Source organism: Carcharhinus amblyrhynchos, chromosome 14, assembly GCF_965287045.1.
Source record: "Carcharhinus amblyrhynchos chromosome 14, sCarAmb.v2.hapA, whole genome shotgun sequence".
NCBI classification, from domain to species: domain Eukaryota; kingdom Metazoa; phylum Chordata; class Chondrichthyes; order Carcharhiniformes; family Carcharhinidae; genus Carcharhinus; species Carcharhinus amblyrhynchos.
This window is the reverse complement of record NC_137337.1, coordinates 7,414,875-7,431,469: the sequence shown is the minus strand read 5'-3', so window position 1 is coordinate 7,431,469 and position 16,595 is coordinate 7,414,875. Positions and strand designations below refer to the sequence as shown.

The window sequence follows — 16,595 nt, the reverse complement described above, 5'->3', positions numbered from 1 at the left end:
TCGGTGCTGAGAGATCGGCATATGTGCAGCGGCCCTCTCGGCGCTATGCTGCTGGCCTCTCAGCAGGAATAGGCCCCACACCCTGATTTTTCCATGTGATTCATGCTAGTGCACTCTGCAGTGCACAGAGGGTGGGAGACCCATTTTCAAACTCCCGATGAAAAATCTAGCAGGATTTACTCCAGTCTTTATGCTAATTTGACGCTTAGAATTTTTTTGGGAGAATCATCTCTTAACATTTCTGGTTGAGGATCTTTCATCAGAACTGAAGATAGATAGAAATATAAGAACTTTACAATTAGGGGACATGGGGAGAAGGGGGCAAGGAGAAGATCTGTGATAGGGTAGAGGGTAGGGAGATTAAATAACAAAAGATGTTATAATGGAACAGCCAAAGAGAGTGGTTCAAGTGGGTTCAAATGGAACTGAATACAAGTTTCTGGAATGTACTGTCAACTAAAGCAGTGTTGTATGCCCTGGCAGGTTCATTGTCCTGTTTAGCTTCCTGATCACCTTGGAAAGGGAGAACTTCCTCAAAATCTATTAACTTTCCATCTTTTGTCAGTTCCGATGAAAAGTCATCGATTTGAGAAACCGGTTTCTCTCCAAAGACGATGCCTGATCTGCTGCGTAGCCCCAGGATTTTCTGTTTTTAACTTCTAATCGTCTTCCAATTCTGGGAAAGGGTCTTCACCTGAAACAGCAATCCAACTTTTTCTTTTTCAGCAGTTGATTTGTTTCCATGTATTTCTGAGATTTTCTATTTTTATTCACGGTTATAATTTACTTCTCTGTTGATCCATACTACACAATTCTAAATGCGCCAACTGCAGCCATTCCCATTAACAGGAAGAACTAATGAAAGAACATAATATTTTAGCAAATTTACAATCAGCTGATCAAGATTGAGTTGTCCTCCATAAACCAATACTTTATCTTGACTAGCAACACCAGGTATTGAGCTAGTACATAGCACAACATTCTTGACCTCATGGTTTTAATACATTTTTTGTATCCAAAGAGACTGCTCCTAGAGATAAATGAGTTCCAAATACTTTCAAAATCCACCTCGAAGTTTCACTATGAGAGATTTATTGCTCTAAGCTTTATAACTGCACCATAAAACATCATCAATTTTCAACTCAATGCTTCCACATTTTGTGTTATGAAAATGGGCCATTAAAACAACTGTTAAAATGTCTTTACCTCCAGGTCCCGGATGCCGTCTAGGATACTCAGCCTCTCTGGCACCGATTCAAGATGGTCCAAAGCCATCCGGGTGCTCTAAATTTAAAAAACAAAGTTCAAACATGTTTATATTCTCATTCTGTTTCAATCAAAGCACCAAAACCAACATGAGTCTGGTTTAACACCAGAAGCAGGTCAATTTTCTCATTAACGGCACACAAGGTCAAAATTCTCCCTAATAATAGAACACAAGTCAACTTTCTCATTAGTAACTAAACACACGACTCAGTGTTCTCCTTCATAACAACGCATGGTTCTTTTGTTGATGCTGGAGGTGATCTCTAAACCTTCCACAAGCATTCTAACTGGTAAAAATATCCTCATATTTTCATAAATAAACCTCTTGTTTTGTGCCACTTTTCTGTGTTGAGAAGTCAGGGTTGGCAGGGAGAGAGATGGAAGGGAACAGGATGCAAAAGGCCACTGAGATTACATGGCAGTTATACAACAGTCATTCCACTTTAACTCCCATCTTTCCAGGATGTGTTGGTTCGTGTGGGTTAAAGGTGCCATATTCTGGTATCTTGGCAAGGATAACCAAACCTTAGAAATGAACCTAGGCTGGGAGTACCAGGGAAACATTCAATGCTCAATCAGACACTTCACCACCCCTGCAACCCCATCCCCCACAAATCCTATCCTTATGCTTCCCATTTCCAGACCAGGTTTACTGAATAGCAGAAAGAACATAAGAACATAAGAAATAGGAGCAGGAGTAGGCCATCTAGCCCTTCGAGCCTGCCCTGCCATTCAATTAGATTATGGCTGATCTGAAGTGGATCAGTTCCACCTTCCCGCTTTCTCCCCATAACCCTTAATTCCCTTGTCTATCAGAAATCTATCTACCCGGAACAGGCACTTAACTTATTTGCCTCTCACCAATTCAAAAAAACTGAAGTGCACCATTATATTCCTACACCCTGGTTAATTATGCTTGTGCACACACTGGGGATCAAATCTCAGGCCTTTTCGATCTGTATCACGCATTTCCAGAATCAGCGTGCCATGACTGAATGGCCTCCTTCTGCAATGTGGGGATTCTATGGTTCACAACTCAACCATATCACATCACAACTGCAGAACATTACAAAATGGCTGCAAACTGAATCTCTTGAAGGTCACTGCAACATCATTTGCTGCTGATAGCGTGACACATTTTGCCATTGAATTAGAAGAATTGCGCACCTGTAATTGCTAGGATTAATATTATTGCTGGTCTACACAGATACTGGACTTATAGCTCGTAAACATGCCATGTCTAAATACAAACTGGACTTCCAGATCTATGATATATAAAAGCTGCTATTGCTGGGGCACAGGAGGAAAGCTTTACTATGGAACTAATCGTGCCGTACCTGACCTTGCTCGATCCTGACAGAGTTCCTGAAACGGAAAGTGTGCCAGCTCTCAGTACTCTGATGAGAATATAAAACCAGGTTAATAAGGCCATAAAAAAACTAAAAAAGCAAACAAAGCACTAAGGTTCATCTCTCGAGAGATAGAACTGAAAAGCATTATGTTAAACCTGCACAGAACTTTGGATAGACTACTCTTAAAATACTGCTAACAGTTCTGGCGTGTCTAATACAAAAATGGATATACACGCACTGGAACAAATGTAGAAAATACTTACTAAAATGGCACCAGAACAGACTATCGGATAAGGCTGGGGCTGTTTTCTCCAGAAAGGTTAAGATTGAGCGGTGAAATGAGAGAGGCTTTTTGCGTTATGAACTGGTTTGACAAGGTAAATATTGATGTCTCTATTTGCCTGTGAGACCAGAATGAGAGGGCATTGCGATAAGGTGGTCATTAATAATTCTGAAAGAAATTCAGGAGAAAGTTCTTTACCCAAAGAGTCGTTCAAATACGGAACTCGCTACCACAAGCAACAATTGCGGTGAAAGGCACACACCGCTGCATTTGAGGGGAAGCTAATAAACAGGGAAGAAAGGCGTAGAAATTATACTGATGAGATCTGGTGAAAAGAAGTGGAAGGAAGGTCATATGGAGAATAAGTACTGGCATGGACCTACTGTGCTGTAAATACAAGGTAGCCTTATATAACTATGTATGTAACACTCAGTTAAAAACCTCATGTATCTATTTACGTTAACTGGCTCCCTGCACTGTATCGTTTCAGCAACTAGTTGCAGAAGGCATTTACAGACCTCTGCACAAAAAGCAGGAAATGTGGAACAAAACCAGAAAATGTCAGAACCACTCAGTGGGTCAGACAGCACCTGTGGAGAGAACGCTCAGCCAGTTAATGTTTCACGTTGGACTCTTCAACAGAATCAACATCATCAACTTGTCAATGCGTATTTCCCGCATTTTCCCTTTTCAGTAAGAAGTCTCACAACACCAGGTTAAAGTCCAACAGGTTTATTTGGTATCACGAGCTTTTGGAGCGCTGCTCCTTCAACAGGTGAGTGAACGAGTGGTGAGTGGCTCCGCTCACCTGAGGAAGGAGCAGTGCTCCAAAAGCTCATGATTCCAAATAAACATGGACTTTAACCTGGTGTTGTGAAACTTCTTACTGTGCCCACCCCAGTCCAACGCCGGCATCTCCACATAATTTCCCCGTTTCGTTAGGGGAGTTTTATAATTTATAGACAGCACATTAGAGGGCTTCCTTTCATGCTCCCTGGTGTATGCTCAGAATGCAATCTGGTGCAAAATTCAGAGTAATGCCACGTCATTCCATAAGCACCAATGGTGTCTCAGTGTGCAGGGAAAGAAAAAGGCCACTGTAGCAGATATAATTTGCATGGTATAATGACATTGAAATAAGACCTTCACCAATCAACCCGCAGGTTTTCAAAAGTTGTTTGCAAGGAAAACATACAACTCAAAACTTGGATATACATCAACATCAAAAGAAGACCTGTTTTGCCAAGAAAACTGATGACACACAAAAAGACGATGAAAAGATACATACCACACCCAAGGAAAGGACTAGTGTCATCTTGTTTGCACAGTAAGTTAATAAGCTTTTCAAGCTAAATTTATATTTATTACATCTAGATAATCTTTACAATTACTTCGAGATTACAAAGACCAGAATGAATTAAACCAACCTGTCTGAAAGGCTCAGGTCCAAGCATGAACTGCTGTGGTGATCATATCCGTCCTCATTATTGCATCAAAGTTCAATCAACATGGCACAAGGTACATTTAATAGAGACACCATGAAACTTAAGGTAAGATATGTGTGACAATGCTAGTCATTTTGTACTGTGGCACAAAAAGGAGCAACTGCAGCGAGAACAGGTTTTTAAAAATGTGAATGTTTGTTTGCTGAAAGGACAGAATAACTTAGAGAAACTGTTGTTACAATCCCCTGTGAAGACCGGTAACTTTCACAGGGATTTAAAACTTCCAGTTAGTAGCTGAGAGACTGACACAAGATTTCACATTCTTAAAACTTTTACTGAACAAAAACTCGAAAAATACTATTGACTGAACATGGTTTTCTTTTTGTAGGCAGTTCATACTTTTAACTACAGAGAAGATCTTTTATATTCATCGCCCATCTCACTCTCCACTGATTCCAACTCCTTTTAGCAATCAGTTCAGCTTTGCTCCCAGCAGCTAATGGGTTCCCATAAGCAACTTCACACAGTAGTGACTTCAAGTGACCGTCACTTCCCACCAGCACTAAAGCCTGCTTCGATGATTCTCCGTCCTCCTGCCAGCCACGTCAAAGTTCATAGATGGTTTCAGGATGCGTCGCTTTAACTAGAGACTGTGTCCCTTCCACATCTGGCTGTGGTAGCACGCAAAGTCAAGCAGCCTCTTCTTTTGGCTGACCCCACAGAACTGGTGTCTGTCAGTGATACTCATTTATTTGTAGGAAAGCCTGTAACCTGATCTCAAAAGTGGCTTCCTCTGCCTTCTTCCCCGTGGCAATGTGAAATTGCCTTGCATCCAGGTAAAAATGCTAATCAGCTATTCTTGATCCCAACTGCCTTTCATCCCAGTAATAAATGGACATTTTACAGCACAACTCTTTACAACCTGATACCTACAGCACCTTACTGCGACTTTTGAGAACTCAGGGTTAACTCCTTGTAAACTCAAAGACTGCTGTCATTGTCTCCATGATATGGAGATGCCAGCATTGGACTGGGGTAGGCACAGTAAGTAGTCTCACAACACCAGGTTATAGTCCAACAGGTTTATTTGGTAGCACGAGTTTTCAGAGCACTGCTCCTTCATCAGGCGAGACTATTTACTGTGTCATTGCCTCCAAGCATAAATACCTTCCACCATCTCCTCAGTAAAACAATACAAGTCTTTTTTTGACCTCCATCAATCAAATAAGCCAGGCAATTGTAACACTGTACTGGAGTGCAAATGAGGAAGGCACAGGATTCCTATTCCAAAATTAAAAGCTTACTTCAACAATCACCCCGTTTGGGCGGCACAGTGGCACCGTGGTTAGCACTACTGCCTCATAGTGCCAAGGACTCAAGTTCAATTCCTGGCTCGGGTCAGTGTGTGTGTGTGGAGCTTGCATGTTCTCGCCGTGAAGAAGATGAAGGCATGTAAAATCATCGACTCCAACGTACACCTCCCCGCATTCTCCGCCCGTTTGGAGCAAGAGGTCAGTGAGAGCATGCCCTTCGCCTTGGAAGCACTGGATGAATCTGTATCTGGGGTCACCACTGTAGATGCAAGAGTAGCTTTTTCGAAGGTCAACCCACAGAAAGCAGTTTACCCGGGTACCCGTAAGGGGTACCCGGGTGAGGACTCAGATCCTGCATGGATCAGCTGGCAGGGGTATTCGCAGACATCTTCAACCTCTCTTTGCAATAATCTGAGGTCCCTATCTGCTTCAAGAAGACGATCATCATCCAGGTATCAAAGGAAAACCAAGTGCCTCTGACATCCATCATTATGAAGTGCTTCGAAAGATTAGTGATGGTACAAATCAAGTCCAGCCTCCCGACTGCGTGGATCCACTACCGTTCGCCTATTGCTGCAACGGGTCCACAGCAGATGCCATCTCCCTGGGGACTGAAGCATTGCAAATAAGAGACTTACGGCATTATATTTTCTTCCGAGTTAGACTGATGGTTTGAGATAGCATGTTTCTTAGCAGTGTATTGAAAATTCCATTTGGTGCCAAACTGAAGCAAGTTACTCTTAAAAATTACTGGACTATCACCCACTGTTTTTCAACAATCTGCATTAACTACACACCTAGACTAGCCCTTTGCCCACTGCAGTGATTAACTTTGTATCAGAAACAGTTGAACTAAATAATTTAATGCCATTGTTCACATGTACTTTGCGGCTGTGATCACTAATTTAGAATTATGAGATGTTTGAATAGATTCCATTTCAGTTCACATTCCACTCAGTAAAGAGAACATTTAAGGCAATTGGCAAAAATAAAAACAGGCAGATGGAAGAATGAGATTTTGTTTCTCTTCAGTGTGTTGTGATGATCTGGAATGCCCGGCTGGAATGAATGGTGAAAAGAGACTGAATGGTAACTTTCAAAAAGGAATGGATATAAATACTTTAAAAAGGTAAGTTGCAGGACCGTGGGGAACAGTGGAAATAAGTGAATAGCTCGTGCAAAGAGCCAGCACAGAAATAATGGGCTGAGTAGTCTTTATCTGTGCCATAAGATTCCACGATATGGCAGAGAAGAGTTTCATACAATACTGGCTTGAGTTCCAAGCTCCCACTTCTGCTTATCATAAAAGACACTGTTCCAATGCACCTGCCAGCATTGCTGGTCTTCAAATAGTTGCACTGCCCTTCTACAGTCAGATGGTGTATGAATGGTGTTAAATTACATGACTGACTCTATTGAGGGTAATTGTACATGACAGTCAATTCAAAACAGTGGTACACTAAAATAAAAGCTATGTGTACACAACACAAAGAGTTTCCACAAAGAATTACTCACACTTTCCAAGTCCGCAATCCGATCCTGCATGAAACAAAACAAAAATGCAAATCAACCTACAAACTCTTCAATAACTGTCAGGCACTAACACTGATCCATCAGACAGACCTTTACAACTCAAATTAAAACAAGCACAGTGGAAATTCACTGCAGTTCTGTCAACATCTTTAAACGAGAAAACACAAGTTAAATCTTTCATATATACTGGGGTTATCATAAAATCATAGAATCCCTCCAGAGGAAGGCCATTCAGCCCATTGAATCTGCACCAACTCTGGTAGAGTATCTATGACAGAGAACAAGGCCAAACAACATGACACGTGAAAAAAAGCATAGTGCAGAAGCGTTTCAGAAAAGTACGGAACAGCTTTGTCAGGTAGAACTTACAGTTCAACTCAAATCTCTAACTGAAATTGTTAGAAGTAGACATTAACAGACAATTTGGGGTGCATAAAATGTAAATGCACTGTAACGAGTAAGAGAGAGATATTTCCATTGATTTATATTTTAAATTACAGATAAGGAGTTATACCAATGAGTATGGCTCCCTCAGCCTATACCTTCAAACTGGGCCACTATCCGGTTGGTAAGGGATGGGAAGGAAAGTATTTTAGAATATCAACTTCAGATCAGAGCCCATTCTAGCACAGCCTGGAAAGCTGCAAAGCCTGAACAGAATCAATGGAGGTTAAGGCTAACAAACAGCTACATTTTCATTCTATTTGTTAAAGAAAAAGAAAACACCAGACCATTGGTGGAGCTGCAACACCTTTGGTTGTTTGGGATTTGCAGTGCTAACCACTGTGCCACTGTGCCACACTTTTGGGGCAGCAGTGTGGCACAGTGGTTAATATTGCTGCCTCACAGCGCCAGGGACCTGGGTTCAATTCTGGCCTCAGGTCACTGTCTGTGTGGAGTTTGCATGTTCTCCCCCATTTCTGCATGGATTTCCTCCGGGTACTCCAATTTCCTCCCACACTCCAAAAATGTGCGGGTTAGATGGATTGACCGTGCTATTTTGCACCTTAGTGACAGGGATCTAGCGAGGGTAAATACATAGGGATAGGGCCTGGGTGGAATTCTGATCGGTGCAAACTTGATGGGCCAAATGGCCTCCTACTGTACTGTAGGGATTCTATGATTGGCTAGGCTACAGCTAGAATACTGTGTGCAGATCTGGAATCCATATTATAGGAGGGGGGTGTGATAGCACTGGAACAGGTGAAGAGGAGATTTACCAGGATGTTGCCTGGGCTGGAAAGTTTTAGTTATGAAGGGAGAGTGGATAGACTGAGGTTAGTTTCCTAAGTGCAGAGGAGACTGAGGGGGAGGGGGACATGATTGAGATGTATGAAATTGAGGGTCAGAGACAGAATAGAGAGGAAAAAACTTTTCCCCTTGGTGCAGCGATCAATGAACAGGAGGCATAGATTTAAAGTAAGCGGTTACTAAGTTTAGAGGGGATGTGAGGGGTCACCCAGGGGATGGTGGGGGTCTGGAACTCTCTGCCTGAAAGGATGGTGGAAGCTTCATAATATTAAAGAAGCATTTAGACATTGGCATAAAATTTTCACCATGGTCCAAGGAACATAGGAGTAAATCAAGGATGGATTTCTATATGTATATTAAATGACTTAGAAAAATCAGGGACCTAGTGATATTTTGATCACATTTACACAGTTTATGGAGAAATGATTCCTGACTTTCCTTTCAGTGATAACTTCTTCCGTTTTTTCATTTGTTGATGGGATGTTGGCATCGCTAGCAAGATCAGCTTTTATTAACCATCCCCAATTCCCTTTGAGAATGTAGTGATGAGTCAGTGCAGTATATACGGTGCAGGTAACCCAAGGTGCTGTTTTAGGGAGGGAGTTCCAAGGTTTTGACCCAGCAACAGTAAAGGAAGGTTGATATAGTTGAAAAGTTGATATAGTGAAAGTTGACATAGTGTGAGATTTGGAGGGAAACTTGCAGGTGGTGGTGTTTGCAGGCATCTGCTGCCCTTGTCCTTCTAGGCAGTCGGGGTCGTGGGTTTGGGAAGTGCAGTGTCAAGGAGCCTTGGCAAGTTAGTACAGTTCATCTGTAGATGATACACACTGCTGCCACAGTGCACCGGTGGTGAAGACAGCGGGTGTTTAAGGTGCCTTTCTAGTGGACTTCCTCGGGAGGGTATTTTTCGGCTGCTTAGGTTGCAGTTGAGTACGTACAAAGTTAGAAGAAAAAGCATTGAAATGGAATATTTGCATTACCTTTGATTTAAATTAAACACTGTTACCTTCAAGATGTTTGCCCCTCCGCCACCACTTGAGAGCAAGAGCAATGACAGTAAAAAGCAGTTTTGCTGCTGTTACTGAAATGGTCCACACTGATCTGTAACATGAAAAGCAGCTCCCCAGAGATGGTGGAAGAATACATCGCGCAACAGACATGTTTTGTGCAACCCCATACCACACCAACTTCCCACTTATACAAAATGTTGCTTCCTGATTTCCAAGAAAAGGTTATACTCACGTCATATCGTACCTGCAAAGCTCTCATCTCTTCATCCTTCTGACACATTTTCTGCAGTAATTCTGTTAAAAAAGAATAAACAAACCAAAATTAATTCGGAATATCAAGGGGATACAACCCTTTATTCTCACTTAGAGCAAATCTGTCATGACTTAAGTAACTGTTATATTTGAGCTCATCGATCCATATCCTAACTGATGCCAAGAATTGGGTTTTAATTTATAAATGTGACGTTATCCACTTTTGGTGGCAACCGCAGGAAGGAAAACTATTATCTGAATGGTGGCAGTTTAGAAAAAGGAAAAGTTCAACATGAGCTGGGTGTCATTGTGGAATAGTAGCTGAAGGTTTGCATTCAGGTAGAGCAGGTGGTGAGGAAAGCTGATGGTATACTGGCCTTCATAGCAGGAGGATTTGAGCATGGAAGTAAGGATGACTTGCTGCAGTTATACTGGGCCTTGGTGAGGCCATAGCTTGAGTATTGTGTGCAGCATTGGTTTCCTAGCCTGAGAAAGAACATTCTTGCTACTGAGGGAGTCCAGCGGAGGTTCACCAGGCTGATTCCTGGAATGGCAGGACTGACATATGAAGAGAGACTGGATCAACTGGGCTTGTACTCACTGGAATTTAGAAGAATCAGAGGGGATTCAGAGAAACATAAAATCCTGATGGAACTGGACAGGCTAGATGCGGAAAGAATGTTCCCGTTGTTGGGGAAGTGCAGAATTAGGGGTCACAGTCTAAGAATAAGGGGTAAACCATTCAGGACTGAGGTGAAGAAGAACTTCTAGACCGTTGAGAGCCTGTGGAATTCTCTGTTGGGGCTAGTTCATTAGATATGTTCAAGAGGGAGCTGGATGTGGCCCTTGTGGCTAAAGGAATCAAGGGTATGGAGCGGAAGTGGGAGTGAGATTCTGAAAGTGCATCATCAACCATGATCAAATTGAATGGTGGTGCAGGCTCAAAGGGCCAAACGGCCTAATCCTGCATGTACTTTCTATGTTTACAGATCACCATTATCCCTATCACTCCCCCCAGCTAAATGGTTGGGTTGCGGGGAAAGCACACCCATGATCCTAATGGCCACAACAATTTAAACTGACAGCATCATTAACTGCCTTAAGGTGAGACCGTCAACCCTTTCTGAGGAGGAAGTCTTGATTTAGAGAGCTGCCAGCTAATCGGCATCTCTGTAGCCTCAGCGGCACCAATGGGTAGCCATTGATGGAACTACACGCAATCTCCAATGCTGAGGAGCCCGGACTGACAATTAAATGTCTGGGGGTCACACTGACAGATTGAATGGGGATGAGGGAGGGAAGGAAGTTCAGGAGATCACCGGAGAGTTAAAGAGAAGGTAACCTTGGGAAGGCAGGTGGCTCCAATGGCCCCGGGGGCTCACAAGGAGGTTCCCCCTCCCTGACCCCTTGACCAACCCCAGTCCACGTAACTAAAGATATCAGGCTTCTCACATGGCTGAATCCCCGATGGTTAATAAGATACCAGCAGGGATGGAATGAAGCCTTTAAGTGATCACTAGATGGCCACTTAGATGTTTCAAAAAGGTCACTGCTTATTCTTCTGAACTCCAATGAACATAGAACATAGAACACTACAGCACAAACAGGCCCTTCGGCCCATGAGTTGCGCCGATCACATCAACACCTACCAACCTACAGACCTATCTATAACCCTCAATCTCATTAAACCCCATATACTCATCCAGAAGTCTTTTAAAAGACCCCAGCGAGTTCGCCTCCACCACCACTGACGGCAGTCGATTCCATTCACTCACCACCCTCTGAGTGAAAAACTTACCCCTAACATCACTTCTGAACTTCCCTCCCTGCACCTTAAATCTGTGTCCTCTCATAGCAACCATTTCAACCCGGGGAAATAGCCTCTGAGAGTCCACCCTATCTATTCCTCTCAACATTTTGTAAACTTCTATCAGGTCGCCTCTCAACCTTCGTCTCTCCAGGGAAAAGAGTCCCAGCTCCCTCAACCTAACTTCATAAGGCATGCCTCCCAGGCAAGATTGGCCCAACCTGCTAAAACTTTCCTGAAAAGACAAACCACTTCATCCTAGGGATCAGCTTAGTGGAACCTTCTCTGAACTGCTCCCAATGTATGAAAAAGGAGCTTTAATTTATAAAGCAGCTTATCAAGTCTTCATTACACTTCAAAGTGCTGCCTAACCGATAAATTGCTTTTGAACTACAGTCAGTGTTTATACAGGCAAGCACAGCATCCAAAGGTAAAGTAAGGGATGAGCAATTAATCAGTTATTGATGCTGAAGATTGAAGGGCGTATTGTGGTGCCTTTAAGAAATACATTTATATCACACATCGTGTAAGAGGTATGTTTAACATTCAGCTCTGTTTTAAAACTTTACAGTTTGTCTAGGAAAACCTTTAACGTAGTATTTGGAAGAATAAGGTAAGTGCTCATTTTAGACCTGGAAGGTTTGCTTAACCAGAGCTAATGCATTTGTGTTTACTTAGGTTTCCCCTGGGTTTTCAGAGTAGAGTTTTGATTAGGTTGATTGACAGAGGTAATCATGTGGTTAATGGGAAGAGCTAAGCTTGCAGGAAAGATAGAGTTTCAGATTCTGCCTGAAGAAAGCAATGTCTCCCTCTCTCTCCAGAGGTGAATTGAAAGCTCCCGGACTGTTAACCTAAGACAAGCAATCTACTTATATATGTTTTGCTAACTAATTTTAAAGAGAGGCTTGAGTTGATAAGAGAAACATTGCTTGATTGGAACTCAGAGATAGGTTAGCAGCTAAGAATTGTATATAGTCATGTTTAAGTATTGTTCAATTGTTCAATGTTAAGCTAATTCATTTGTATAGTTAAATTGTGTTTTTAAATAAAGTTTGTTTTGATAAAAGCTTCTCAGTTTATCAGTAGAATCATGCCTGGAGTGAAACCTCTTTTCTTCACACTAATGCTAAAATAGAAAATTGTTAGGCTCTTGACTGGCTTCATAAGATACCTTGGGGTTTCTGATCTAGTACCTTCACAGTATGTTGACCAGGACACAGGGAAAACATTGAATGGCACCAAGGGGGTTTTTGCATTCAGGCAGATAAGACATCAGTTTAGTATCTTGCACAAAAGTTAATACCTTTGACAATGCAGAATTGAAATGTCTGTACACACATTCACAAACCTGTGCACAACATGCACGCACCTACTGATTTAAAGCTGGCATATTGCCACTGGTTTCTGATGTGCCGGTCTTCCGACAATCAGCAATATCACCGAAGTTGATTACCAGGTTCACTGAGGCTGCAGCCACAGAAGACTACTTTTTTCTTGCTATCAACTAATGCAGGTCTTACTTTGGAGTTGTTGCCTACTACACGGGTCCTACATGTTAGAATCCAGCAGCACCAGCAGGGCACTAAATCAGTAGCATAACAATCACGATAACACTAGTGTGCCTCTCTAGGTCAACCAACCATCATCTGTTGCTAGCATGCTGACCTCTGAGTCAGAGGCTGATTTGATTTGAATATAAACCCCACATTCCTGCCTATTCCCAATAACCTTTCACCCCCTTGTCTATCAAGAATCTATCTGGCTCTGCCTTAAAAAATCCACCTTCTTTTGAGGGAGAGGGTTCCAAAGAATCATAACACCTCAGAAAATATTTCTACTCATCGCTGTCTTAAATGAGCCACTCCTTATATTCCCTCCGAAGAGAAAACATCCTCGCTACATCAATCCTGTCAATACTCCTCAGGATTTTAAAGGTTTCAATCAAGTCGCCTCTTACTCTTCTAAACTCCAGTTAATACAAGTCTAACCTGTCCAACTTTTCCTCATAAAACAACTAAATTCAAGCTGTGATTACACTTCACACGAACCCTCTCCCACTTTACTTCATCTCAAACTATCTGCATACCCTTCTATTCATCTCTCTCGCATACACTTGCCTCTTTAATACATCAATGGTATTCACCCGAACAGTCCATGTGTTAGTGAGTTCCACTTTCTAACAATTTCCTAGCGAAAGAGGTTTCTCCTAAGTTCATTGAATCCTACAGTGCAGAAGAAGGCCATTCGGCCCATCAAGTCCACACCGACTACAATCTCACCCAGGCCCTATTTACCTTGGCTAGTCCACTGATACTAAGGGGCAATTTACGATGGCCAATCTGCTTAACCCACACATCTATGGAGTATGGGAGGAAACTGGAGCACCCAGAAGAAACCCACATAGACTCGGGGAGAACGTGCAAACTCCACACACAGAGTGATCCAAGCCAGGAATCAAATCCGGGTCCCTGGTGCTGAGAGGCAAATTTGGCAGCCCTTAATTCCTTATTAGTACTATTAGTGATTATTTTATATTTATGGCTACTAGTTATGGACTTACCCATAAGTGAAAACATCTCCTCTAGATGTACCCCAGTAATTTTAAAGACTACTTTTAGGTCACTCAGTCCCCCTCTTAGGCTTTTCTTTTCTGGAGAAAATATCTTCAGCCGATTCTGCATTTCATGATAGTTTTAGCCTCGCAGTTCTGGTATCATTTAAAATTCATTATGGAGCTTAAGTCAAAGGATACAGTTTTGCCTAAAATCCCATTACCACATGCACTCACTTTCGCACAGCAAAGGAAATCTTTCGATTGTCATCCTGTGAGGCTTACTTTTACAGCCTACTGAACAAGGTAATCTCCCAGCAGGGCCTATTACACTCTTAATCTCTCAGTCCTTCCCCTGATCTTCTGGGTTAGCCTGAATCTCAGCAATCAAAGTTATCTGTTAGCCAGTATTTTTAGCATAACACAAAACCCATCGCTTTGCTCTGTAAAGCCCCATTTTTGTGTGTAACTTGTGCCCATCATTGTTAACCAGACAAATTTAAATTCCTCATAGATGAATATCATATGGGCCATATTATACGCAACACTGTCACATCCCTGATACCAACAGATACTTTTCAAGTTATAATAAGCATCTCAAATTTGGAAGTCAGTAGGATTTCATGGCACACTCAGATTGCTGCTCCGACACTGTGTCTCATGTGACAGGCTGACTGTCAGGGACACTGGAATCTGGAATGCACTGCCTGGGTTGGCCAGAAACATTACAACCTTTGAGAAATATTTGGATGAACACTTGAAATATCATAACATTCGAAGATATGGGATAAGTGCAGGAAAAAGGGATTAGAGCACCTTTGCTGGTAGTTATGCACAGCATGGCGGCACAGTGGTTAGCACTGCTGCCTCTAAGCGCAGGGACCCAGGTTCAACTCCAGCCTCGGGTCGCTGTGTGTGTGGAGACTGCACATTCTCCCCGTGTCTGCATGGGTTTCCTCTGGGTCCCCCAGTTTCCTCCCACAGTCCGAAAGATGTGCTGGTTAGGCGCATTGGCCATGCTAAATTCTCCCTCAGTGTACCTGAACAGGTGCCACCAGAGCGTGGCGACTAGGGGCTTTTCACAGTAACTTGTTAATGTATGCTGACTTGTAACAAATAAATAACAACCTTTAAACTAAACTTGTCAGTGCAGACTCGATGGGCCGAAGGACCTTTTCTGAGCTGTATGACTCTATGACCACCATCAAGTGTGAACACTGCAGCACACAGTATCCCAGAATTTGCATACATCCTTCAGGAGCACTTGGAACCCCCACTTAACAAAGTATTGTGGTTACCAATGCTCAGTGTTAGTGCTGGGATGTACAACATTACTTTCAAACTTATTTTTCCAATGACCCTATACAGTCAATGAGTACCACAAATAAACAAAAACTTGCATTCATATAGCACCTCATGACATTTAGCCCAAGTGATTCCCATAAAATGAACTGAAACGTGAAGTTGTTATTTGGTAGGTAGATGGGACAGCCATTTTATGCACATCAATGTCTCGCAAACAGTGCTGATCAGTTAATCTGTTTTGATTCCAAGAGAATGTTAATTAAGGTACTTGTAGATAGAAATCAGAGTTTACAGCATGGAAATAGGCTCTTTGACCAAACTTGTCCATGCTCCAGGGAAAAAAGTCCTAGTCTATCCAGCCTCTTTTTATAACTCAAACTAGCAAGTCCCAGTAGCGTTCTAGAAAATCTTTTCTGCGCTTTTTCTAGTTTAATAATATCCTTTCTATTATAGGGTGACCAGAACTGAACACAGTATTCCAAGTGTGGCCTTACCAATGTCCTGTACAACTTCAACAAGACGTCCCAACTCCTGTATTCAATATTCTGATCAATGAAACCAAGTGTGCTGAATGTCATCTTTACCAACCTGTCCACCTGTGACTCCACTTTCAAGGAGCAATGATCACGTACCCCTAGATCTCTTTGTTCTGTAACTCTCCCCAACACCCTACCATTAACTGAGTAAGTCCTGCCTTGGTTCGATCTACCAAAATGCATCACCTCACATTTATCTAAATTAAACTCCATTTGCCATTCATTAGCCCATTGGCCCAATTGATCAAGGTCCTGTTGCAATCCTAGATAACCTTCTTCATTGTCCACTAGCCACCAATCTTGGTGTCATCTGCAAACTTACTGACCATGCTTCTAAATTCTTATCCAAATCAATATAAATGACAAATAACAGTGGGCCCAGCACTAATCCGTGAGGCACACTGCTGGTTACAGGCTTCCAGTTTGAAAAACAACCCTCTAGAACCACTGCTGCCTTCTGTCATCAAGCCAATTTTGTGTCCAATTGACTATCTCACCCTGGGTCCCGTGAGATTTAACCTTATGCAACAACATACCATGCGGTACCTTGCCACAGGCCTTGCTAAAGTCCGTGTAGACAACATCAACTGCACTGCCTTCATCTACCTTCTTGGTTACCCCTTCAAAAAACTCAATCAAATTTGTGAGACATGATTTTCCACTCACAAAGCCATGCTGACTGTCTCTGATC

At 42.4% G+C, this 16,595-nt stretch overlaps 1 protein-coding gene across 5 annotated transcripts in view; it reads right to left on the bottom strand.

The window, feature by feature from the left end:
- cep128 (centrosomal protein 128) overlaps nt 1-16,595 on the bottom strand; it is a 299,878-nt gene that overhangs the window by 31,471 nt on the left and 251,812 nt on the right. For 3 of the 5 annotated variants that reach the window (XM_080202221.1, XM_080202226.1, XM_080202223.1), the window contains 3 exons: nt 9,686-9,747; nt 7,175-7,198; nt 1,207-1,284 (listed from right to left, as the gene is read on the bottom strand). In XM_080202221.1, coding sequence (XP_080058347.1) covers nt 1,207-1,284; nt 7,175-7,198; nt 9,686-9,747 — 164 coding nt within the window. The remainder of the gene's footprint in view (nt 1-1,206; nt 1,285-7,174; nt 7,199-9,685; nt 9,748-16,595) is intronic. The other 2 variants (XM_080202224.1, XM_080202225.1) reach the window with 2 other exon arrangements.